Here is a 27,395-nt window from a genome sequence, read left to right on the forward strand (position 1 = left end):
AGAGTGCATAGGCTTCAGTAGCTGCGGCACGTGGGCTCAGTAGTTGTGGTGCACGGGCTCTGGCTGTGTTGGGTCTTTGTTGCTGCTTGCGGGCTTTCTCCAGTTGCAGCAGGCCGGAGCTACTCTTGGTTGCGGTGCGCGGGCTTCTCATTGCGGTGGCTTCTCTTGTTGCGGAGCACAGGCTCTAGGCGCTCAGGCTTCAGTAGTTGCAGCACACGGGCCCTAGAGTGCATAGGCTTCAGTAGCTGCGGCACGTGGGCTCAGTAGTTGTGGTGCACGGGCTCTAGGGCGCGTGGGCTTCAGTAGTTGTGGCGCGTGGTCTCAGTAGCTGTGACACAGGGGCTTAGTTGCTCCGCGGCATGTGAGATCTTCCCGGACCAGGGATCGAACCCACGTTCCCTGCATTGGCAGGCAGATTCTTAGCCACTGCACTACCAGGGAAATCTCCTATAACAATTTGTAGAGTAATCAGACCTCAAAGCTGATCCAACTCTTTTTTTTATATCTTTAAAGTAGCTCAATGTGTCCCTAAGTAACAACTGACTTCATACCTCCCCTGTGAGACTTCTTGGCACAGTTTTTTCCTGTGGTAACAGTTGTAAAGATACTGCATTTTCACCTACTTGTTTCTTTTCTTCCCCTTGCCTGTGATTTCTGCCCCCACCTCTTGGGTTGACTTTCCACATCCCCAAAGCATGTCATCTTTTTATTTTAAATCACCTGTATTTTTCATCATTTTCAAGAAGTTTGCAGACAGAAGAGAGGAATGATGCTTTTTTTCCCTCAAATGCTTATTAGGAGTTTTTAAAAAACTGTACAAGAATGAACATATGCAAAAACAGCTGAAGTTTTACTGCCTTCTTCTGATACAAATGTAAAAGTGTAAAAGTATCTCTCAAACTGTTCAGGACACCCTCCTTTGCTGACCTTTGTTTACATGGAACTGAGTAGAACTTAGGTTATTAGCTGGAGGAAGTAGAAACAAGGGGATATGCAGGCTGATGTCCACAGAATGTATTCTAATAAATCCCCCAATGGGAAATAAGTCATAAATAACTAGTCCCATGTGAATACCCCACTTTGTTCCTATTTTGAAAATAGTTGTCCTACTTTAGGGCACCCTTTACCATTTTTCTAACATTACCTGGTATTGTTTTTTAAAATGACTCTTAAAGAAGTATGAAAACTCTCAGCTAAGGTTTAAAAGTCTGTTTTAATTGCACTATCACCTTCCACCTTGATTGCATTTGTTAAATTAGGTTTTCATAACCTAAAGATGATTCCATGAAGTCTGCTGTTGTAATGGAGACTCACTGAAACATAAATTATCAGTGTAGAAAATAGGAAAACAACTTGTTCTTTAAATCAACTTCATTAAGGTATAACTTACAGATAGTAAAAAACACCTAAGTGTACAGCTAGGTAAGTTTTGATAAAGTTATCCAGTTGTGTACCCACTACCACCATCAGTACATAAAGACCATTTCCATCACCCCAGAAAGTTTCTCTATGCTCCTTTGCAGTCAGTATCCTTTTACCTATGTTCAGCCCTATGTAATCACTCATTGGTTTCTGTTCCTATAATTTTGCCTTCTCTACAGTATCCAATGAATAGAATCATACAGTCTTTTGGGCCTGACTTCTTTTACTTAGCTTAATGTTTTTGAGATTCATTCAGGTTGTTACATTTATAGGTAGTTTATTCTTTTGACTGCTAAATAGTATTCCATTTGTGGAAATATGCAATATGTTTATTCCTTCACCATTAATAGACATTTGGGTTATTTCAAGTTTGGGGCTATGTATTCTGTATCTATTGCATTGTAACACATCACTCTTGAAGTTAACAGCTTAAAACAAGAATTATGGGATCCAGGCATGGCTTACCTGAGTGGTTCTGGCTCAAGGTCTCTCATGAGAATGCAGTCAAGGTGTCAGCCAAGGCTGTGATCTCATCTGAAGGCTCAGTTTGGGTGAAGGAAGAGACAGGATGCACTTCCAGGCTCATTCACGTGGCTGTTGGCAGGCCTCAGAAGATCCACTGCCATTCACAGATGTGAGGGCCTCTCCACAAGACTGCCTTATGGCATGGCAGCTTGCTCCCTTCACCATGAACAATCTAAAAAAGAGTGAGAGAGCTCCCAAGACAGAAACGGTCTTTTATAATCTAATCTTGGAAGTGACATCTCATCATTTCTGCCATATCTTATTAGAAGTAAGTCAGTAAGCTCAGCCTGCATTCAAGAGAACTGATTATAAGGACATGAGTACCAGGAGGTGGGGATTATTGGGGGCCATTTTAGGAGCTGCAACAGCTATTATGAGCAAAGCCGCTGTGAGCATTCATATACAAATCTTTGTGTGGACATAGGTTTTCACGTCATTTCATTTGATGAATATGTAGGAGTAGATTGCTGGCTCTTATGGTATTTAACTAAGAAATTGCTAAATTATTTTCCAAAATGGCTTTACCATTTTTCATTCCCACTGGAGTTCTAATGACTTCATATTCTTGTCAGCACTCGATAGTATCTGTCTTAAATTTTAGCCACTCTAGTGACAAGTAGTGGTATCTCACTGTGGTTTAAATGGCATTTCTCTAATGACTAATGATTTTTTTATTTGACCATTTATTCATATGCTTATTTATCACTTGTACACTTCATTTGTGAAATGTCGGTTCAGTTTTTTTGGGGTTTTTTGCCTATTTTTTAATTGGGTTATTTGTCTTTTTATTATTGAATTGTAAGAATTATTTATATAATATTCTAAAATCCTTTGTCACATATGTGATTTACAAATATTTTCTCCTAGTTTGTGGCTTGTCTTTTCATTCTCTTAATATTGTCTTTCAAAGAGCAAATGTTATTAATTTGAGGAGGTCTGATTTATCAATATTTTTCTTTTATAGATTATTCTTTTGTGTTATATCTAAGAAATCTTTATATAACTCAGGGTCACAAGGATTTCCTCTTATCTTTTCTTCTAGAAATTTTATAGTTTTAACTCTTACTTGTAGGTCTGTAATCCATGGACTTATATATACTACCAAATGTAAAATAGATAGCTAGTGGGAAACAGCCGCATAGCACAGGGAGATCAGCTCAGTGCTTTGTGACCACCTAGAGGGGTGGAACAGGGAGACGCAAGAGGGAGGAGATATGGGGATATATGTATATGTATAGCTGATTCACTTTGTTATAAAGCAGAAACTAACACACCATTGTAAAGCAATTATACTCCAATAAAGATGTTAAATAAATAAATAAAGTTAATTTTTGTGTATGATATGAAGCAAGAATCAAGGTTCATTTTTTTCCTATGGGATTATCCATGTTTTGAAAAGATTCACTATTAAATTACTTTGGTGCTTTGTTAAAATCAATTGACCTCTCATATATGTGGGTCTGTTTCTGGGCTGTCTCTTCTGTTCTATTGATCTATGTGTCTATTCTTTTACCAATATGACACGGTCTTAATTGCTACAGCTTTATAGTAAATCTTGAAATCAGGTAGTATAAATTCTACAACTTAGTCGTTTGTTCTTTTTCAAATTTGTTTTGGCTAATCTGGGTCTTTTGCACTTCCATATAAGTTTTAGAATCGTCTCGTCAATATCTATGCAGAGGTCTGTTTGAATTTTGGGAGGGCATTAAATCCAGGTCAGTTTGGCAAGAATTTACCTCTTAACCATATTGGCTATTCCCATCCAGGAACAGGATGTATCTCTCTATTTATTTTGGTCCTCTTTAATTTCTCTTTAATGTAAATTGTTAAATTTATTCCTGAGTATTTTATGTTTTTTTGATGCTATTGTAAATAGTATTATAGGAAAAAGCGTTGGTTTTAAGTTTTGTTTTCCTTTCACGTTTTCTTCTGCTAGGATTTGGAATAAGGTCAATATGAAATTCTGAATAACCTAATTAATTTTGGGGACTCATGACTAGAAGTCTGGTTGCATAAGTAAATGTTCTTTTTCATATCAGTTATTTTTTATGGGATTACCTGAAGACTACATTAGCAGGTTGAATATTTCCAATAGGTGGCTGAGATATTTTGAAATCTTAAGTTTGAAAGTTAATAATTATAATCCTTAAAGGAAAAAAAGAAAAATTCTAAGGAAGAATGTCTAAGGAATTCTAAAAATGGATGTTTTCCACTTATATTTGGTTTTATCAGATAGAGCTCTTTTGGTATCAATTTATTCAAGTCAACTCAAGCTATAGGGGTGTTTCATGGAAGTCAGTGGCTCTAGATGGTAAGGCCAAGGAGGACACTGGCACCAGGACTGCCTCCTCGTTTCCCATCCCCACTTCACTTATCTATTTCTGCCAAACCCATCTCCCCAAATTACAAGTCCAGCCAATTGGATGGCTTTTTTTTTAACATCTTTATTGGAGTATAATTTTTTTACAATAGTGTGTTAGTTTCTGCTTTATAACAAGGTGAATCAGCTATACATATATGAATGGCTTTCTTGACCCTAATTCCAAATTATAGAGGGATGAACTTACAGGTCAGGTGTTTCTGATTCTGTTAACGATGGCTGGAGGAGCAGGGCTACTTGGTATAAAATAGCTGCTGCAAGCCCACCAAAATGGGGTAGACATTCTATAGTCATGTACTGCCATTGACAAGAGAGAATGTTCAATGTTTTATTATGAAATTGGGAATGAATAGGAGTTTGAAATGTTGAGACAAATTCAAATTTTCTCTGATTAAATTTTTTTAATTAAGGTATTATTCACATACAACATTTATTAGTTTCAGGTGTACAACAGAATGATTCAATATTTGTATGTATTGGAAAATGATCACCCACATTAAGTCTAGTTACCGTCCATCACCATACATAGTTATAGAATTTTCTCTGATATAATTTCAATCAACTTGTTCCAGTATCTTGATGTTTCTCTTTTTTCATGTTTCCCATTATCTAGATGGCTTTGGAAGATTCAGAACAGAAGCACAGTCTTTTGCATTCAATTTTCACGGATCTAGAAGACTTGTCAATAATTTTTGAAACAGATACTTTAGCACAGCCTATACAAGAGTTAAGTCATCAAATAGTAGCTTTACAACAAAAAATCATAGAAAGCCTTCCACAGATTCAACGAATGGCTGATGTAAGTTGGCACTATAATGATGTGACTTCTTATTTTAAATTTATATTTTATTTAGTAAATTAGAGTTATACTACTAATCAGTTCTATGAAGACACATGGATCTGGTACATTTTTCATTTATGTTATTTCTTGAATTACATTTTACTTTGTACCCTATAGTGCAACTACAACAAAAAATCATATCCCCATTCTCAGTCCAGAAGTGGTCTATTTAAAGGGAGGAATCCTGATCAGATAAGCTCAGTGTTTTCTCTTTGTCAGAAAGGAGATATTATTTATTTTATTTTTTATTAATAAATTTATTTATTTATTTTTGGCTGCGTTGGGTCTTCTTTGCTACGCACAGGCTTTCTCTAGTTGCAGCGTGGGGGGGCTACTCTTCCTTGCGGTGCGTGGGCTTCTCATTGTGGTGGCTCCTCCTGTTGTGGAGCACGGGCTCTAGGCATGCGGGCTTCAGTAGTTGTGGCACGTGGGCTTCAGTAGTTGTGTTATGCGGGCTCAGTAGTTGTGGCTCACGAGCTTAGCTGCTCTGCGGCATGTGGGATCTTCCCAGACCAGGGCTTGAACCTGTGTCCCCTGCCTTGGCAGGCGGATTCTTAACCACTGCGCCACCAGGGAAGTCTGATATTATTGATTTTAAAGCACAGATTAGCAAAGAGGGAATTAAAACAGATAACTTCCCAAGTCTTCAGTCCCCAATAGCAAATATTTATTGAGGGGCTGCTGTATACCAGCCACTGGATTTTTAAATAATTTTATTTATTTTAGCTTGAAACATGTGAGGCATTTATTTAAGGATGGAGTCACACAGCAAAGGCAGATGCAGTTAGTCTTAATAATTTACCTTTTATTTCTCAGTTACATTCCCTGCACCACACTTATGTAACTTCAGAGAATCATACTTTTTAAATATTCTTGGTTATTGAAGCTTATTCCAAAATTGTTAAATGCTTGTACAACTTTTCATGGAAATTACCATAAAATACATTGTATACATTTATATACTTTCTTAAACATATGGTGTAGAAAATAATTTCAATATAATTGAATGTTTCATAATAGGAAGATAAATTACTATAATTACTGCTTCATTTGCTTATATGAAGTTATGTTTGTCCTACGTTGAATGGCTCCAAGTTGTGATAATTTGAAATCCTTTGATGATTTCTATGTAGTTTTTCCTATTCCCTGCATTATTTTTGCTTCAGTTTATCTCCATTAAGCTCTAAAGGCCCGAAGGCCCTCTTACAGTGTGAGTGGACTTCAATATGTAGGTTTTATAGCACATATTCATAAATATGTAGGTTTGAGAGCACAAATTGCAGCATTTTCACTTTAAGTTTCTTGGCCACTTTCTAGAAATTGACACTGATGGGAGAATAGCCACTGGATAAATGATCTGTTTTTCATATTAATCTAAGTAGGTTATAAGGTAATTTAGTGACTCTCCACATGGCAAAAGTTTGTTAGGGAATTGGCAACAAAATCTGTCAATTTTCCAGCTCCTTGTGTGTTTGTTTCCCAAGGGTGACTTTATCATTTTACTTAAAGTAGTGGGAATTTTTTCAGCATTGACCCACTTGTATTCAAGTGTTTAAAGACATTCCAAAGATAAATCTAAAGAGTTTGTAGATATTTGAGAATTTACTTAAAATTTGTTCAGATGCATACTACTTTTGTTCTCATAGCATAAATAATTGAAAATTGGCCCCATGAGGATCTTTTAACTCAGTAAGTATAAGCAATGCTTTATATTGTGGTATGCTATTACTAACAGAACAACATTTTTATTGAAAACAGTCCACATTATCTGTGTAGCACTTGGTTAGTTTTGAAGAGATATAAGTGGCAAACATATTTTGGTTAAATATGAGAATAGAATAAATGGCAGTAAATTGTGTTTTAGAAAGATTATTAACATATAACATATACTGCATGAGTGTGTTTTTTTGTTTCTGAAATTCTAGGATGTGGTTGCCATTGAAATGGAAGTAAAATCAATGGAGAAAAGAGTTTCAAAAATCAAAGCTATCCTGTTATCAAAAGAAATATTTGATTTTTCACCTGAAGAGCATCTTAAGCATGGGGAGGTAATCATGGATCATTATTAAAAATATTTTCTCATAATACTTACTATGCCTGTTTTAAAATGTGTAATAATATGATGTGATAAAAAGTGTTTAGTCTTCCTAAAGTAAGAGCAAAGTAAAGTTGGGAAATATGAATGACTATAAATATCATATTTTAAATCATATTTCTAATGCTATCTATGTATCTATAACTTTCCTATAGGTTACTTTTTCATTTAATTTCTTCCTAAAACTTCAAGGTTTGGTAGTTTTTCCTTCACTCCACATCCAGGTGTTTAATAGTCCAAGCACTTAAGCCTCTAAGTCAGAAGAACTGGGTTCCAGCTCCAGCTGTCCTGCTTACTGGCGGTGTGCCTTTGAGTGATTGGTTAACATGTCTTGGATTTGCTTTCATATCTGTACACTGGTACTGTGGTGATTATGTTGGACAATTATAATGTATATGGAGCCCCTAGCACAGGAGCTGGGACATACTAAACAGCATACAGGTGTTGCTTCCCCCTCAGCCTACCAGTTAAGAGCATGGGCTTTGGGATCAGGCAGCCCTGGGTTCGAATCCTGACCCTGCCTCTTACAGTGTGCCCTCACCTGGGTCTTCTAACTTCTGTGAACCCAATTTCCTTACCTGTGAAAGGGAAGTTATGATATCTACCTCCTAGGGTGGTTGTGAAGATTAAATGAAATAATACTATGAAGTACTTAGTAAAGTGAATACTCTCTCCTAATTTATTCATTATGTAAATCCAGATTTCTATGGATCAGATGTCATTAAAGCAAAATAGAAGTGTAGTTTTGGAACTTACGAAATTTGGCAGGACAGTTCCGTTCAATTCAATAAGCATTTTTTGAGGGTCTATTATGTAGGAAGCCCTGTGCTGGGTGCAGTTGTTGTGAAAGTTAATAAGAGGCAGTACCTGCCCTTCCACAGCTTACTGCCTGGTGACAACACATGAAGCACATAACAGTTCTACAGAGAGAGGCAGGAGGGAGAGAACGAAGGAAAGCGTTGTCCAAATGCATCATGTAATGCTGGGAGGGTACTCTTGCCCCAGGCATTCTTTCCCGAGACCTTATTTAACTGCCAGATCACAAGTAATATATTAGTTGTTTTCAACCTGAGCTAAGACACTGTTTTAAAACTCAAAACTATACAGACTAAAGTTTAATTTTGAATAGATTTAGGAGTTGCCTTTTTTTTTTCACTTGTGTACCATGTTTATCTAAGGTCATACTGGAAAATATATATCCCATGAAGAAAACCATTGATGAAATCATGTCTTACCAAGTGGAACTGAGGTTACCCCAGACAGGAATGAAGCCTCTGCCTGTGTTTCAGAGGACAAATCAGCTTTTACAAGATATAAAACTGTTGGAAAATGTGACTCAGGAACAAAATGAGTTATTAAAGGTGAGTGGTTTTTGTGATGACAGCCAACTTATTGGATGAAAATGTTCAGCAAAAGCTGGTGTTGTTTTTATGGTTGGGCGGGTCAAATTCCCATGACACTAAGATGCTGCCTGTGTTGATTCTCTTTGGTCTCTTCCAGTATTATTATCCAGGAGGTGGCATTTGATATAAGAGAGTATCTTGTTGCTCAAATGAGGTTAAAGTGATTTTTCTCAGCTCTTATTCTTGTTCTGGTTGAAGACATTAAAGTCTAGTTTTGTTCTATTTCATTCCATTCTTTAATTATTGAAGATCTACATGGGTAAAATGCTGTGGGAAGAGGCTGAACCTGAACAGTGCATTTGCAGTCTCATGAGGCTGACAGACCCACAATAATCTCTTTATACCTCTCAGCTGCTTTCCTATTAATCATTTCAATTTATTACCAACATGATACAGGTAGGGTAGGCACTTTGCCATTTTTATTTTTACACATTAGGAGACTAGAGTCCAAAGGTCAGATGACTTTCTGAAAGACCAGAGTTAACTTATGTTGAGATTAATTTGTGTACAGATAAGAAAAGAATTTGAGTTTCTAGACTCCTAGTATTATTCTTCATATCGAGGTCTCTTCCTTCTAACTGATGACATCTTCTAGCCTCTCCCTGAGGGCTTTTTAAAATTCTTTTGATTGATCTCCTTTCTCAAGTCAGGAATTATCTTTAGATAGAAATTACATTTTACTTTGGTTGGTATTCCTATATCAACAACCACTCCTACAGGAAAAGAAAGTTGCTGAAAGAGCCACAGACTTTTCAACCTTCTTGGTAGACACCCCCTCCTGCCTACTTTTCTTGATTAGGTGTGTCAGGGTAAGAGAAAAGGTTATTTTTCCTCCTTCCCATCCGTCGCCTGGTTATAGGAAGAAAACTGCTATCTCTTTCTCCCTCTTAAATTTCATTCACATTTGGTGGTCACTTTGTTCTCCTAAGATTTGAGGATATTGTAATCTCTGGTTTGAGTCTTAGCTCATGTAGTCTCTCTGGCCTGGCTACTGATCAGCTGACATCATTTCCTAACACCCACAGGGAGAAAAAAGATCTGGCACTCAATGTACTATTTTTTTAATAATATAAAGAGAAGAAAAATTAAAAAAACAAAGAAAATTTGATCTGTTACTTTTAATCTTTTTGTGCTTTATTGGTCTCCTGGTCAGAAAAAGAAAATAACAGTCCTAACTATGCTTTAAAGTGACTCCTTCACAAGATGAAAGAGGGGGCAGTAGAAGAGGAAATTAGGTTTTGTGCCAAGTTAGATATCAAACTGTGCTGCTAAAATTTTCCATCTTATTGTGTTAGTGGAAATCAGATGTCATCTCAGGTATTTCAAAGATAAGTAAGCCAGTGGTAATGAAAATCATTAGAATATGGTACATTTCTTTTCATTTCTACATTAGATAATTGTAAGTGCTCTCATTGTGGAAAATAAGACAAATTACTTTTGGGGGGAGTAATGGGATGTAGCTCATTACTGAGGGCTGGGGAACAGGTGTGTGCAGCAAACATAGTTATTCATTTCCAGCCTGCAGCTAAAATTATAGTTAAATATTAAAGAAAATACAAGGAAGAATTCTGTGTTGGCCAGAAACTTTGTAGTTTCAAAAGGCATTTTGTTTCATTGTGAAGCATACAAGGAAATATCTAGATTTTCTTTTGAAGTCCGTTTCTTTATCTTTCATCACACTTTGATCATATCATTTAGCACACAGGTAGTAGGTTCAAGCTCTACTATTCCCTTAACACTAGATTCCAGGTATTGTTCTGGTGTTGCCTTATTCTGAAAACTCAGACTGCTCTCAAACCTCAGCCTCTTACCATGAAATGTATATCACAGATCCCAAGGGGTACCAGGTGAGGATGTGTCTGGACCAGGAAAACCCATCATTTCTCAAATCACATGGCCTTTCCATTCTGAATCAGGATTGTCACCTTTCTATGTATTGAAAGCCCCGCAAGGAATATGTATTAAAATGGCGTTTGTGACATATCAGTAATTTCATAAACTTAGCAACTTTATGTTAACATGCTATAAAATGCTTCCCAGAATAAGCCTGTTAGATTGGGAATACTTAAGAACAAGCGTATGTCTAATTAGACTTGAACCCAAGGTGCTCTAGCATCTAAGTGGAGCAGGAAGGTCAGGTGCCAGCTTTGCAAACGTTGTTCTCTGTATTGAGGCTACCATTTCCTATTGGAATCTGTGTGGTTGTGTATTGATATAATTGATTGGAGTTTGTGATGGAGATTGACATTGGAAGTAGCCCATTGATCTTCTTTTTGTGGGGGGTTATTTTATAGATAGTCATAAAACAGACAAATGAATGCGATGAAGAAATAGAAAAATTGAAACAGATCTTAAATAATTATTCAGCTGAATTCTCCCATGAACATATGTCACCAGACCGAGCTGCCAACCTGCCACAAGTACAGGTATATTTCTTTCATTCATTTTTCCAGCAGTTTATTAAACAATCACTTTCTAAGCTGTTGGTGTCTACAAGCCCTTTTTGATGATACAGTGTATTTCCTACTTCTCTCTTTCAACTGAAGGTATTTTATGTGTGTATTTACTTTTCATTCCTATTACATAAAATAGGTTATTATATAATTATCATAATGGAAGTCTCTTCAAGTGTCTTTAGCCTCAACTTGGTGCATTCTGGCTGATAACAAAGAAGCTGATGTAACAGATGGTATTTGGACAACCTGGCTTTCCAGCTAGCTTTCTGGCATAGGGGTCAGGCAGGCTGGGCTTTAGAAGACTGAATGCTATTGTAATAAAGAGTTCCATATACTAAGCAGTTTCTCCATATGCCATTGTTAACAATGTCCTGTGGACCCAGTTACAGTGGTTTGCATGTTAACTTTCTATTGCCATCAAGTTGATGTAGGCACACAATTGCTATGGTGTTCAAAGCCACGTTACACCACTTTCCAGCTGTGAGATGTAGGGCAAATTTCTTAATGTCTGAAATGAAGTACAGAGGGGTCCAAGATGACACACAGCTATTAAGTGGTGGACTCAATAAGGCAGACTCAGTGTATTAAAGATTCAGTATTGGGCTTCCCTGGTGGCGCAGTGTTTGAGAGTCCGCCTGCTGATGCAGGGGACACGGGTTCATGCCCCGGTCCGGGAAGATCCCACATGCCGCGGAGCGGCTAGGCCCGTGAGCCATGGCCGCTGAGCCTGCGCGTCCGGAGCCTGTGCTCCGCAATGGGAGAGGCCACAACAGTGAGAGGCCCGCGTACCGCAAAAAAAAAAAAAAATTCAGTATTGTAAAAGTGTCAAATTTCCCTTTACATTAAAAAATTTAAGAACCCCAGGGGCTTCCCTGGTGGCGCAGTGGTTAAGAATCCGCCTGCCAATGCAGGGGACACAGGTTCGATCCCTGGTCCGGGAAGATCCCATGTGCCGCGGAGCAGCCAAGCCCATGCGCCACAATTATTGAGCCTGCGCTCTAGAGCCAGAAAGCCACAACTACTGAGCCCACGTGCCACAACTACTGAAGCCCGTGCGCCTAGAGCCCATGCTCTGCAACAAGAGAAGCCACCGCAATGAGAAGCCTTCACACGCATTGAAGAGTAGTCCCCACTAGCGGCAACTAGAGAAAGCCCGCATGCAGCAACGAAGACCCAACGTACCAAAAATAAATTAATAAATTAATTTTTTAAAAAAGAAATTATTTTTAAAAAAGAGCATACCATGCATGGACAATGATGAAAACAAGTTGTGAAGCAGGGAGTATGATTAATCTAATTCTGTGTTTCTGAGGTCCACAAAAAAAAAAAAAAAAAAAATTAAAGGACCCCAAAGAACTTGTGTTTATATTAAAACTCAGAAATGTAAAATGTAGTGAGAAGAGTGACAATGTTTTACATTTTTGCAAATCTCATTAGTCTGGCTTACTAGGAGACAGCTAGATTCTCATCTTCTGCATTCAATCTATTGAGGTATGTCGTTTTCTTTGAATTATATAAAGACAATCTAACCTCTCAAAGACATGTACACGGAAAAGAGAGAAATATTTTAATAACCCTTTTGAATAATTGTGGACATCCTTTGAAACTACACTAAACTCCAACAAGTAGAATTACTCAGAGGTTCATTGTTAAATGGAATTTGAAGCCATGTCAGTGAACTTTTCATACTCTTACATTAAAATCCATTGATCTCTCTTGTACTTGGAATGGATCTCCAACCATGCATGATTTTTTAACATCATGTTTGATAATTTGGAAAATACTATTTGACTAGTCATGTAGATCCTCCAAATGATGACACATTTCAGTAGCCGATATTAAAAAATTCACATTTATTAATATTAACATCTACCTCTTCAGAAAAATCTTTATATATATATATATTACATATATATGTATGTATTTATGTATGTATGGTTTAACAACCATCTTTTTTTTTCAAGTAAAAATAGTATTCTATGAGAAAAATATGGATAGGTTAGCTTGAAACTTAATCACGAGTGCTATTCCTCAACCATTAAACTTTGGTATATAGCAGAAGTGCTTTATGCAGGCTTCCCACTTTGTCATACAGAATATTAAAAATACATGTTCTTTATCAAGGATATTCTTAAGTGAAGCTGCCTTTTTTTTCCAGTTAAATTCATGATAGTGAAGCATCTAGTAACTACTAATAGAGTTGATATCGCTGCCTTGATTCATACTGTGTCAGTAGCTTTACCCACCATTGCTTCTGCAACATCACACAGAGAAAAATGTCAACACAGTGAGAAAGGCCAGTAACATTTTAGAATTATTATGAAAATGATCTTGACCTCATGGAGTGTGGACCCCCTAGGGTCTGCACATGCCGCTTTGAGAATGGCCTCTCTGTGCCTTCTCTGTCTCCATGATGCTAGTGGCTCTGCAGACTAGTCTGTTTCTCTAAGTGTTATTCTAATGGCTGTAGTATTACGTCTGTTGGGAGGCGCTGTACCTCTGAAGTTTAGTGTTTATTGAAAAGGGACACACACCACAGCCAACTCAGATTTAATTAAGTTATCATTTCCCAAAGCAATCACAAGGAGTTTAACTTCAGGCAGAATAGGGGTATTGGTGTCGGAATGTGTGCAGTAGCACAAGAGCCATGGGGGCTGGGTGTCAGAAGTCCAAGTCTACGCTCTGTCACTAGCTGCAGCCCTGGAAGAATCACCTTCTTTCTCTGGACTTCAGAACTCTCACTTATAGGTGGAGACATGTTGAGTTTCTTTGTCTCTAAAAAAAATTAATGATTCTATGAATATCTGTAGGATGGATGGATAGAAAGAAAGAAATAAGGAAGAAAGGGGACTTCCCTCGTAGCACAGCGGTTGAGACTCCGAGCTCCCAGTGCAGGGAGCCCGGGTTCGAGCCCTGGTTGGGGAACTGGATCCCACATGTGTGCTGCAACTAAGAGTTCTCATGCCACAACTAAGGAGCTGGCGAGCCGCAACTAAGGAGCCAGGGAGCCGCAACTAAGGAGCCAGCCTGCCACTTAAACTAAGGACCCTGTGCAACCAAATAAATAATAAATAAATAAATATTTTAAAAAAAGAAATAAGGAAGAAAGGAATGAATGAATGGACTGGGGGGTTAAGGAATACATTAGGGACAAAATTCCAATATGTGAAAGATTTGCTAAAAGGGAGCAGGTTGTTTTCTGATACAGCACTTGCTGTAAAGCTCAGGCTTTAAATGATGCCTTTTAGGGTGCTAAAGAGGAAGATGTCAGACAAGATGACACCTGATATTTCCTCCAAATCTAGGATTCTATAATTCTATAATCCTTTTAGACAGACAGTGGGCATCTGTACTTCTACCATGTATAAGAAATTTTATTCCCACGTGTCAATCATACAAAATTTTAAAGTAATCTTTTAAAGCTTGGAATCACCTGTTCATTCCCATAACAAGTTACACTTCACAGTACCCTTACTGGCTTATTTATTCCCATTTGTTAGGATGCTTTGGCTGTGAGAAAAAAGTAAATGTATTTAGTAATACTAAAGAAGTCTTCAAAAGTGATAATAAAAGTGTGAGATTTCTAGCCTCGTTTTCTCTCAGCGGTTCCCAAACATTAGCCTGCGTACAAATCTTCTGGAAGCTTGTTAAAGTGCAGGTTCATGGCCCCTGACCCTGCGGATTCTGGTCAGTCAGTCCTGTGGCCACTGGAGTGGGGCAACCCTGGCTGCACACCACAGTCACCTGTGGAGCTTGTTACAAATTTCTGAGCCACCGCTTGACGCCTAGAGATTGATTGACAAGGTATCAGATGAGGCTAAGGAATCCTATAAGGGACCTTATAAACCTGCCCCAGGTCATTTAGAAACACAGTCCAGATGAAGAGGAGCTATACTGTACCAGGGACTGGCTCCTGGCTCTGCCAACCCCACAGCATAGAAAAATCTTCATCCCTTGTACCGATTGAAGTAGGCTCCTGTGGCAAAGGTATCAGACGTCCCAAAGGAATGCAAACACTCTTTCTGTACAGGGAGAAATCGAAGGTACGGAAAAGCAGATTCTGAGCTTGAACCAGAAAAAAGAAGACCTGTTGGTGGACTTGAAGGCTGCCGTACTAAAACTTCACCAGCATTTTCAGCAAAAACAGCAAGAATTAGAAAAGGAAATGCTGTCAGCCAGAGCGTCAGACGAGGATGGAGGGGCTGAGAGGGATGCTTCTGAATGGAAGGTGGGTATGACATTAGTTAATGCTGGTCCCACATTCCGCAAGAGCTTTAAATTGGTAGTATTTTTCACCTGGAAGGCCTGTGGCATCTATGTATATAGCCTATAGTAAAGGAATTTTTAAAAGTGGAAATACTCTGCCTGAGATTATTCACTAGTGAATATTAATCCTCAGGGTGTGTCTGTTCTGGACTCAACCCAGAATTCTGATGCCCGAGTTACTTAAGGATGTGCTTATGAAATTCCATGGATAGGTGGGTGGCATCTACCCTTTGAAGTATCTTCCTACTAAACAGCCCATTGCAAACTCAAAAACGGGTCCAGCACCTCTCTAAGCCCACTCTGAATCCACATCAATGAATCACATTCTTGAATAGTTTGATGAGGGGCCACAGAAGGCAGTGCAAATGAAAGAGATAGAAGATTTGAGTGAGTCATGATATTCAGCTGGATGAGCTGAGAGTTGCTAGACCCCGAGGTTCCTTGTGTGGGTGGGCCTCTTGGATAAAGTAAGTAAAAAATTAGCTATATAAAAATGCGGCCAGGCCAAGATCCTGGTGACGTTGAACGGCAACCCGACTGCAAGTCTTTGTGCTGTGCCTTTCAGTTGAACAGAACGGGCTCCATGTTCTTCCTGCCGGCAGTTGAGGAAGAGGCGGAAGAAAGCTTCCTGAAGAGCGAAGTAAGGAAATTGATTTTCTCGTTCAAGTTTGTTAGAACAGTAATCTCTAAAAGGTCAATGAGAAGATCTTAAAATGAATGGAAACGTAAGGATTTTTAAATTCATTGCTGGTATTTTGTAAGGGTGATTGAAGTAGTTGTCTTATGTTATTAATGTTTAAGGGCATCTAAACCTACTTCAGACCAGAGTGGAATAAATGTAATTCAGACACACTTGTTGGCAGAAGGGAGAAAATGAAGTTCTTTGTCGTATCCTGACTTCTGAGTACTTTCTCTGGAGTTTTGAGTACTTTCTCTGCTGTTTGGTTGGCACTCCTGGTGTGCTCTTTAGAACTTTATCTTTCCGTATTTGAATTACTTTTTTTAGTCTGAAACAGCATTGCCAAGGACACAAAGAATGGTATTAGCAACTAACCCTACTATGAATCCTTATTACTCCATCAGAACTGGTTGGATGAGACCTTTGCCAGTTGTCTTTCCTGATATCAATTTCCATTTCATACTTTAAGAATTAAAGTGATAGTGGGTCTTGTGCGAAAGGGAAGAAAATTGCAGCAATTTACAGTTTTTAATGTCTCGCACGTAACCACCAGACATCCTCCCTGCTCGTTTTATAGATTGTTCAGTAGCTCCACGGTCACACAGAACAGCCTGTTGTCCTTCAGTGTATCACTAGGACACATGGGGCTGAGTGGTCGGACAAGGAGAAGTGAGGCTTATTATACACTGACCATCAGACAACTTTATTGATTATGCCCCTTCACAGTAGAGAGAATTGTGAGAGTGGAGGAGGTACCAGGACCAGAAAAAAGAGTGCACTTCAGTGCAATTCTAATTTGAGACCTGTATTTGCCTCTGAACTGATATGTTTATAGTATTCATTGTTTGTCTTTGACAACGATCAAAAAATACATGTTCATCAGGCTGTTATTTTAAAGATGGCGTTTGAGGTTACATTTACCAAAGCAGATCAAATTCCTAAAGCAGCGTTTTAAAGATCCCCTTTGTGTGACATGAGCTGAATCCCAACTTATAAGAATATTTTTTAGGCTTTAGGAAGAGCAACCACATTTGGACTCCTGTGATGTAGTTAGCCAAAGAAATCGATGACGAATAGGGGGACGGGTGGAATTCAGGGCTGCAGTTATACTACCTGGTAAGCTGAGTCTTATATAAAAGAGATGAGGAGGATGCTGTTATGATGGTAGGAAATCACCTCCCTTTGCTAATCAATTGATTGCTGTGTCAGAGTGGAGATAAGAAAGCAGAGCCGTCTTCCGGGTCCCCATCTTTACTCTGGAAACTTGACAAGGACATGGAGGAAGACAGGGCATCCTCCTCCTCTGGAACGATGGTTCAGGTAATACTGGACATATCACATTTGTTGGGGGTAGGGGATGGGCAGGGATAGTAAGCCAAAGCAAAGAATTTCTTATTGAAAGAATGCTTCAGGAGGGAACCTACGTGGGTTGACATTTTTTTAAGCTTCTCAGTGTTACCTCTGCACAAAGCAAAGACAACTGAGTACTTACCTATTACTTGCATTTCTTTTGTGCACTCAGTGATAATAGGAGAGTATTTTGCTGAGAAACACTCCATATGTGAAAATCCAAACTGACAAAACAGATTACTGAAAGGAGCACCTAAAAGGTTTACCATAGTGGTTAAAGCATTTAACATGCCACCCTTTGGGGAGCAGTTGGGGTGAAAGGTCTCCCCATCATTCTCTTTTTGGAACAAAGTAGTATGGAAGGTAAATTAATAAGTCTTTTTGCTCCTTATGACCTTCTAAACCTTCTCCAGTCTCTCAAAATAGAGGGCAACTGCCCTCACTTTAGAAAATCATTATTACATGCTGATGTGAAGATAGTGTTTTTCCCTTGCTCCTGAAAGATCTCTTCATCATTATGATCCACACACCTCCTGCGCCTGCCTCCTGACCAGGGTTGACCCCTCCCCCAGCTCCCAGGCCAGTCCTTTCATTCATCTTTGGCACGGGGCTACGCTTGTACCTTCATCTCCAGTCTCTTTCTCTTGGTAGCTTCCTTTCCTCTCTACCTCAGAAGTATTCAGTTTCCCCTTCCCTAACAAATTCCCTCCCCCATGGCCTTACCGCTCGAAACAAGCTGAGGGACCCAGAGCCCAGTCCATCTCTTCAGAAACTGCTTTACCTCCCTGGGGTGCCCTTCTCTCCATATCTGCCTGTGGACTTCCTTCCTACCAATCCACAAAGGCCCATCTCAACTTCCGCCTCCTCCAAGAAACTGCCTGCCTCTTTCCCTTTGTTTTCCCATAGTATTTTGAACCTCCGTTATGACCTATCAGTTTCATGCATAAACCTGACACAGTTTCATGAAAAGCAAGAACTTTACCTTCTACATTTTGACGTCCTGTACTGAGCTCAATATGCTACTGTAATGCATTGAATTTCTTTTTTTTTTTTTTTACATCTTTATTGGAGTATAATTGCTTTACAATGGTATGTTAGTTTCTGCTTTATAACAAAGTGAATCAGCTATACATATACATATATCCCCATATCTCTTCCCTCTTGCATCTCCCTCCCTCCCACCCTCCCTATACCACCCCTCTAGGTGGTCACAAAGCACCGAGCTGATGTCCTGTGCTATGCGGCTGCTTCCCACTAGCTATCGGTTTTACATTTGGTAGTGTATATATGTACATGCCACTCGCTCACTTTGTCACAGTTTACCCTTCCCCCTCCCCGTGTCCTCGAGTCCATTCTCTAGTAGGTCTGCGTCTTTATTCCCGTCCTGCCCCTAGGTTCTTCGTGACCTTTTTTTTTTTTTTTTTTTTAGATTTAGTAGGTCTGTGTTTTATTCCCGTCCTACCACTAATCTCTTCATGACATTTTTTTTTCTTAGATTCCATATATATGTGTTAGCATACGGTATTTGTTTTTCTCCTTCTGACTTACTTCACTCTGTATGACAGACTCCAGGTCCATCCACCTCACTACAAATAACTCAATTTCGTTTCTTTTTATGGCTGAGTAATATTCCATTGTATATATGTGCCACATCTTCTTTATCCATTCATCTGTTGATGGACACTTAGGTTGCTTCCATGTCCTGGCTATTGTAAATAGAGCTGCAATAAACATTGTGGTACGTGACTCTTTTTGAATTATGGTTTTCTCAGGGTATATGCCCAGAAGTAGGATTGCTGGGTCATATGGTAGTTCTATTTTTAGTTTATTAAAGAACCTCCATACTGTTCTCCATAGTGGCTGTATCAATTTACATTCCCACCAACAGTGCAAGAGGGTTCCCTTTTCTCCACACCCTCTCCAGCATTTATTGTTTCCAGATTTTTTGATGATGGCCATTCTGACTGGTGTGAGATGATACCTCAATGTAGTTTTGATTTGCATTTCTCTAATGACTAATGATGTTGAGCATTCTTTCATGTGTTTGTTGGCAATCTGTATATCTTCTTTGGAGAAATGTCTATTTAGGTCTTCTGCCCATTTTTGGATTGGGTTGTTTGTTTTTTTGATATTGAGCTGCATGAGCTGCTTGTAAATTTTGGAGATGAATCCTTTGTCAGCTGCTTCATTTGCAAATATTTTCTCCCATTCTGAGGGTTGTCTTTTGGTCTTGTTTATGGTATCCTTTGCTGTGCAAAAGCTTTTAAGTTTCATTAGGTCCCATTTGTTTATTTTTGTTTTTATTTCCATTTCTCTAGGAGATGGGTCAAAAAGGATCTTGCTGTGATTTATGTCATAGAGTGTTCTGCCTATGTTTTCCTCTAAGAGTTTGATAGTGTCTGGACTTACATTTAGATCTTTAACCCATTTTGAGTTTATTTTTGTGTATGGTATTAGGGAGTGTTCTAATTTCATACTCTTACATGTAGCTGTCCAGTTTTCCCAGCACCACTTATTGAAGAGGCTGTCTTTTCTCCACTGTATATCCTTCCCTCCTTTATCAAAGATAAGGTGACCATATGTGTGTGGGTTTATCTCTGGGCTTTCTACCCTGTTCCATTGATCTATATTTCTGTTTTTGTGCCAGTACCATACTGTCTTGATTACTGTAACCTTGTAGTATAATCGGAAGTCAGGGAGCCTGATTCCTCCAGCTCCATTTTTCGTTCTCAAGATTGCTTTGGCTATTCGGGGTCTTTTGTGTTTCCATACAAATTGTGAAATTTTTTGTTCTACTTCTGTGAAAAATGCCAGTGGTAGTTTGATAGGGATTGCATTGAATCTGTAGATTGCTTTGGGTAGTAGAGTCATTTTCACAATGTTGATTCTTCCAATCCAAGAACATGGTATATCTCTCCACCTATTTGTATCATCTTTAATTTCTTTCATCAGTGTCTTATAATTTTCTGCATACAGGTCTTTTGTCTCCTTAAGTAGGTTTATTCCTAGATATTTTATTCTTTTTGTTGCAATGGTAAATGGGAGTGTTTTCTTAATTTCACTCTCAGATTTTTCATCATTAGTGTATAAGAATGCCAGAGATTTCTGTGCATTAATTTTGTATCCTGCTACTTTACCAAATTCATTGATTAGCTCTAGTAGTTTCCTGGTAGCCTCCTTAGGATTCTCTATGTATAGTATCATGTCATCTGCAAACAGTGACAGCTTTACTTCTTCTTTTCCTATTTGGATGTTGTATATGGCCTTTATTATGTTGAGGTAGGTTCCCTCTATGCCCACTTTCTGGAGAGTTTTTATCATAAATAGGTGTTGAATTTTGTCAAAAGCTTTTTCTGCATCTATTGAGATGATCATATGGTTTTTCTTCTTCAATTTGTCAATATGGTGTATCACATTGATTGGTTTGCATATATTGAAGAATCCTTCCCTTCCTGGGATAAACCCCACTTGATCATGTTGTATGATCCTTTTATTTTATTTTATTTTTTATTTTATTTTTATTATTATTTTTTTGTGTGTGATCCTTTTAATGTGCTGTTGGATTCTGTTTGCTAGTATTTTGTTGAGGATTTTTGCATCTCTGTTCATCAGTGATATTGGCCTGTAGTTTTCTTTCTTTGTGACATCTTTGTCTGGTTTTGGTATCAGGGTGATGGTGGCCTCGTAGAATGAGTTTGGGAGTGTTCCTCCCTCTGCTATATTTTGGAAGAGTTTGAGAAGGACAGGTGATAGCTCTTCTCTAAATGTTTGATAGAATTCCATTGAATTTTTTGATCCTGCTTTCCAGATCAATTACATGGTTCTTCCTCTTTCATTTATGGCTATGTCTTTACTTTGGTGCTCCTCTTTCTTGGCCCCTTTTGTAATCAAGATTTTGTCCCTTGCTGTACTTAAATTGCTGTTGACTTCTGCATATCAATTAAGTGCCCTTTTATTAGTCCTAATCCTTCTTGATCTCTTCAGCACTAACCACCTCTTCCTTCTTGAAATGCAGTGTTTCTTTGGCTTTCTTAATTCTGTACTTTCTTGTCTCATCTACCTGCAGCCCCTCTTCCATCTCCTTCTCTTGCCCCATCTCTGTGATGGTAGGCATTTCCCCCAATGTTTTGTCCTCTTCTTTCTTCTCTGTTTTCTCTCATGGCAATTTCTTCTCCTCTCATAGGTTTGGTAGTCACCTGTATGACAGGGATTCCCAAATCAAATCTCTAGTCTTGACTTTTCCTATAAATCTGTTCCTGATTTCTACTCTCCAGATAGATTTCTCTTTTTGAATGTATTTTCTTCATCTCAAATCCATTTACCAACTTTCCTTCAATGCTTGCTCTTCCTCCTAATTCCTCAGTGTCTGTTAGTGGCACCACTGTTTTCTCAGGGTCTGAGACAAACTTCAGAGTCGTCTCAGGTACCTCATTTGTCTTACCTTTCATATCCACTGGTCAAGTGATGTTCATTCAGTCTTTACATCCTTCTTCACCTCCCATTATTTTTGTCATCATCCCATTCCAGGCAATTGTTAACTTCTTCCCTAGACTTTTAGAGTAGGCTTCTAAGTGGATTTATAGCCTCTAGTCGTTTATATGTCTTACACAGTATTAACTGATGGCTTTTCCTAAAACAGTTCATGCCAAGCTCCAGTCTTTCCTGGATTCTGACTATCTGCTGAATAAAATGCAATCTTCTTAGCCTGACTTCCAGACTTATCCTGATCCCAACCTACCTTTCCAATTTTATCTAAGCTTTACCTTTGGTTTTTGGTTCATAACTTTCTAATAGCAGTTACTGTTTTCAGTACGTGGAGCAGGAAAGTAACATTTTCTTAGGAACTATGAGATGCTTTGTATATGTCATCTTGTTTAATAATCACAGGAGTGAGTGAGCTGGGTTATATTCTCACTTTAAAGATGAAGTAAATGAGGCTCAGAAAGTCCAGGTTAACTTGTCCAAGATCACACAGCTTGTAAGTAGAGCAATCAAGATTGGTTGATTACGTCATCTACTTTTCCCACTGCATTATGTTAAATATTTGTGTACATTTCATTTTCCCATTGTTTAACTTTGACTGACCTAGTAAGTGGGTTACACTTACTAGGATCAAAGTGTACATCCATTTAAAATGTGACACACATTGTCAAACTGCCCTCTAGAAAGAGTACATCAATTTTATTTCTACCAGGAATGCATGGAAATGCCTCTTTCCTGACCGTAGGCTGATATTGGACATTTTCGGTCTTTGCCAAACATAGCCAGTGGCTTAAATTGCATATATTCTAAGAATTTTGAGTATCTCTTTAGGTGTTCATTGGCTTTCATATTCTTCTTTTATGAATCACTTGTTCACGCCATTTGACTTTTTCTTCAAACAGACTGGGATGTTTTCCCTATTGATTTATAACAGTAATTAACATATTAAGGATATTAACAGTTTGCAAGATGTTATCCCAGTCTGTTATTTCTCTTTTAACTTAGATTATGGTGTCTTTTGTGGTGCCTGTTATTTTATTTATGTTGTTAATACTAATATTTTTTTCCTTTATTGTCATGCTTTAGAAGTCCCTCCCCACTCCTAGATTAGAAATAGATTCATTCATATTTTCTTCAAGAATTTTTATGGTATAACTTTTACATTTAAATATTAGATACAATTAGAATTCATTGTTAGTAGTGAGGCGAGGATTTAGCTATGTTTTTCATGGATAGGATAGTTGTTCCCAATTTTAAAAATTCATCTTTCCCCCATTATTAGAAATGTGGGCTTTATCATATAATCTTATTTAATTTTAATTCTCTTAATTATCCATTTAAATACGTAATTCTCTAGATTCCTTATGTGTCCCTCATTAACTACAGAGCTTTAGAGAATTTGAGTCTTCAAAATAAAGACAAACCTGAGGAAGTTGATTTTTTTTGCCTAATGAACAAACTTTTTTTTCCTCAATGCACCTGACTTCTCTAGACATTTTTTAAGCAGGTGATTTGTAACCTGAGCAGGTCCAGGAAGAGGGACTTTCATGGCAGCAGGGCAGGAACTTTTCTGGACCTCTCATTCTTTTCTTTACAGGAGGCAGCTCGGAAAATAAGCATGTGTGATAGTTCCATGGCACAGATTTTTGCACAAGACTCACTAAACACTGAGCAAGGCCCAGAATTTTCCCTGAGCCCCAACCACACACAAGAGGTAAGTCCCTGTTGGTGACAAGCCAACTGCCCAGATACCTGGACTAGCCCCCAGAGATGACAAAGCTCTCTGTGTTTTGCAATATTTTGTATTGCAAACCAAGAGGTCTTTGTGAACTTTAACATCTTCATGTGCGCAGCCAAGCCAGAGCACGGGAAGATTTGACATCAGTTGTTTACGTAGAGAGTAAGTGGGGTACAGAGCAATTAAAGATTTTTTACACACTCACCGCTTGTGAGGGTGAACTAGCCTTTCCATTAACAGCTCCTTCTTTCTTCTGTAGATATAACTTATGGGGGCGATGAAAGTGGAGGAGAGCTAATATTGATTAACTGCCTATTACATAAAAGGCATTTGTATTTGCTGTCTAATCCTCAGATTAAATAAGGTAGGTTAATACCTGCCATATGTTTACAAATGAGGAAATCAAAATTCAGGGAATAAAAGTACAGTTGGTAAATGGAGGAGTAAGAGTCAGACTCAGAACATTCCACTCTGCCTTCCTAATTTGAATACTTACTATTGAAAGATGTGAAACCAAGGCAGATTTGGTCTCACAAAATAAACTGCCACCACACCATCCCAGTGGCATATTTAGTCTTTGTGCAAATGCATTTAGGTAAGGCACTTTAGCCAGGCAGATTTGCATTTCATAAAATGGGTGGTGGGGTGGGGTGTGTGCACCTGTTTGTAGAGTTGACAGTAAAATATTTTTGATGGTTGGTATTTTGGCATGAAATACAGCTACAGCCAGAAAATTCATTTGCCTTTTAAATGGATCTTACTTAGATCAGCGATGCGTTATATAGAAATCAAGCAGTATGACATTCACTAACTGAGAGGCTAACTTGGATGCCAGAGGGTTGACAGAATTATGTCAAGACATGGGACTACCCTCGTGGTCCAGTGGTAAAGAATCCACCTTACAATGAAGGGGATGCGGGTTCGATCCCTGGTCAGGGTACTGGGATCCCACATACCGTGGGGCAACTATGCCCGCGCTCCACAGCTACTGAGCTCGTGCGCCTCAACTAGAGAGACCGCATGTGGCAAACTACAGAGCCCACGCGCCCTGGGGCCTGCGCGCTGCAACTAGAGAAAGAAAAGCCGCACACCACAACTAGAGAAGAGCCTGTGCCTCGACAAAAGATCCCGCATGCCTCAACGAATATCCTACGTGCCGCAACTAAGACCTGACGCAGCCAAAAATAAATATAAATAAATAAATAAATAAATAAATAAATAAATAATTTTTTTTTTTTTTTAATGTGGACTTGTAGACCCCAAGGCATAATGAAATCAGGGATTGGATTCTGGTTCTACTTACTAGTTGTGTGACCATAGGCAGTTTGACTAGCTTCTCTAAGCCTCAGTTTCCTCATCTGTGCACTGGGAATAATGGGTTTGGGGTGTGAAATATGAGATGGTCTTAGCACAGTGGCCTAGCTCTAGAGCCCAATAAAAGTTTGGGTATTATCAGTTTACATTAATGCTTTAGACATGACATAATTCTCTAACAAGAAATACCTGTGGTCATACTCTTTTAACCCTCCAAAATGTACAGTCATAAAACTTTCATTGAAATAACTTCTACTTTTAGAATTTGGGGTTATCGTTTGGAGAAGATAGGGGTGCTATTATGGAAAAAACTGGAGTCAGAATTAAAAGATCTCAGAGCTGTGTGACATTGGGCAAGTAATTTATATCTGGGCCTGAGCTTCTCAGAAGCAATGTGGTGGGATGGGAAGGGTGTGAACTGATTAAACATTAAATGTACTTGGATTTCTGTAACTATAAAAAGAGGTGAGTGAACCGATTTCTGGCACATTCCCCAGGCCACCTTCAGCTATTGAAGTTCTACAGTTACAAATAACCTTTTTTTCTTCTGTCACCTTTGGATTCTTTTCAGGTTCAAATAACTAGCAAATAAAGCCGTGATTAGTTATACAGCTTCCTTATTTCCTTATTAATTCAGTGAGTTAGTGAGAAAGCTAAGCAATTAAATATTGTCATTTTCTACATCTGTGTGGCAGGTATAGGTGCTCGAATGTTTTTGAGTAAATAAGCAAGGCGGATGGTAAATCTGTTATTGCAGATTAATTAATTAATTGATCAATCAGTATCAACAGATTGTTATCTCAGGGGACAAAAAAGAGGGTCCCAAAATCTTTGCCACTAAGATAGAAATATCTGAAAACTAGAAAACAATTAATCAGATAACTAGAAATTGGTGTCTGGCAGTAAAATCACATATCTGTCGCTTTTTTAAAGATCAGAATTAAAAAAGAACATTGAAACAGGTGAATCTAAATATAGATCTGTATATGAACTGCAGGGAAAACAAGGCAATGGGAAGACTTCCTTAGGAAGGTGATTCTTGAAGAAAACACCGATGAAGGCAGGGGAGAAATAGCGTTTTGGCAGAAAAGGCAAACATATGTGAAGTTAATAGATGGTCAAGGGGAACGAGTACAGCTCAGAGGACCCTTCTGCCAAAGCAGCTTTCATAAGCCTCATCATTGTGTGTGAAAATGAGTGGTATTTTCATACCCTGCATATTTTTGTTACCACATACCAATTTCGTTTGCTTCTGTTGTACTGAAAGTTCTATGTTTAAGCAAAATTCCACAAATATTAGGAAATATGCATTTGAGTTGCATATTGCTCACATTTGTGAGCAACTCCCATTTCTCAGTTAGCCAAAATAGTGCCTATTAGATGCTGAGATGGAGTTAGCAAAGCCTTAAATAGAAAGCATTGTCATTTCATCATACTCAGAATGAATAAAATATTTACGGAGATCACTAATTTTGTAGAGCAAAACACAAATCCTTATTCCTGAAGAAATTCCTCTAGAGGGGTCGACAATACTCTTTCACTACTCTGGAAAAAGATGCGGGAAGCAAATATATCTCTGTATCAATTCATCTTTCGCCTCCAAATTGAAAGTATCTATTATATAATTACTAGAATACTTTCACTTGGTACCTGGGAAACATTTTTCTATCGGATCAATAAGCAACCTAGGTGTTTCAATATCAAAAAGAACACATCACACATCATACTTTCTTTATACCATACTCTAAGCATCTAGTCCTTAACTCAGTAATATTTGAGTGTTTAGAAGGTGAAAAGTAGTTTTAGAGACACTGAAGAATAGGGGCAAAGTTTCCAAATTACCCCAGTGAAGCTTATCACTTGACTCAAGTTATTTTTAATAGGGAGAAGTTTAGATAAGTACTAGCGGGGGTGGGGGGAAAGCTAAAATATTTTATAATCTAAACTACTTGAGAAGATGTTAAGTTAAAAGTGTGAGGTATATTTCCTTGTATCCCTGCCGGTGTGTAAAGATCTTTTTCCGTGTTTGAACAGAGCGCACAGCAATGTAAGCATTGCTTAATCATGCATCACGCAACTTTAAACACCGACCAATTCGCTGAAATGTTTCAGACACACCCACCCACATGCACACCCTCTCGCTCACACTCACCTGTCTCCTGGGACCCACACGTTTAATGAAGTGCAAGCCTGTTTGCGTCCTCTGTGCCCAGGAACTCTGTACCTGTGTACATGCAGATCAGCTGCTTGGAAACCTGGGGCGCCAGGTCACGTGATCATTGCTATGCCTGTGGAGGTGGCTTTTTCTTTTCTTTCTTACTTCTTCTGCCCTTATTTTTCTTTTAACTGGGGAAATGCTATAAGTTCACAGGTCTTTGCAAGTCCAAATCTGAACGTTTTGGACTCCTAACTTTTCACCGCTGGATTGCCTTTGGATTTATCCT

General features: G+C 38.5%; 1 protein-coding gene and 1 long non-coding RNA gene across 9 annotated transcripts in view; one reads left to right on the forward strand and one right to left on the reverse strand.

The window, feature by feature from the left end:
- SYNE2 (spectrin repeat containing nuclear envelope protein 2) overlaps window positions 1-27,395 on the forward strand; it is a 326,063-nt gene that overhangs the window by 200,096 nt on the left and 98,572 nt on the right. For all 8 annotated transcript variants that reach the window (XM_024133495.2, XM_024133470.2, XM_024133489.2 and 5 more), the window contains exons 58-65: window positions 4,941-5,126; window positions 7,094-7,216; window positions 8,442-8,624; window positions 10,961-11,092; window positions 15,153-15,350; window positions 15,954-16,028; window positions 17,277-17,387; window positions 23,497-23,613. In XM_024133495.2, the coding sequence (XP_023989263.1) occupies window positions 4,941-5,126; window positions 7,094-7,216; window positions 8,442-8,624; window positions 10,961-11,092; window positions 15,153-15,350; window positions 15,954-16,028; window positions 17,277-17,387; window positions 23,497-23,613 (1,125 nt within the window). The remainder of the gene's footprint in view (window positions 1-4,940; window positions 5,127-7,093; window positions 7,217-8,441; window positions 8,625-10,960; window positions 11,093-15,152; window positions 15,351-15,953; window positions 16,029-17,276; window positions 17,388-23,496; window positions 23,614-27,395) is intronic.
- On the reverse strand, window positions 68-27,387 carry LOC114487183 (uncharacterized). The gene is made up of 3 exons (XR_003681997.2): window positions 27,104-27,387; window positions 1,888-2,119; window positions 68-447 (listed from the first exon to the last, which is right to left on the reverse strand). It is a non-coding gene; the product is annotated as an uncharacterized lncRNA (long non-coding RNA).

Source organism: Physeter macrocephalus, chromosome 11 (assembly GCF_002837175.3).
Source record: "Physeter macrocephalus isolate SW-GA chromosome 11, ASM283717v5, whole genome shotgun sequence".
Classification (NCBI taxonomy): Eukaryota; Metazoa; Chordata; class Mammalia; order Artiodactyla; family Physeteridae; genus Physeter; species Physeter macrocephalus.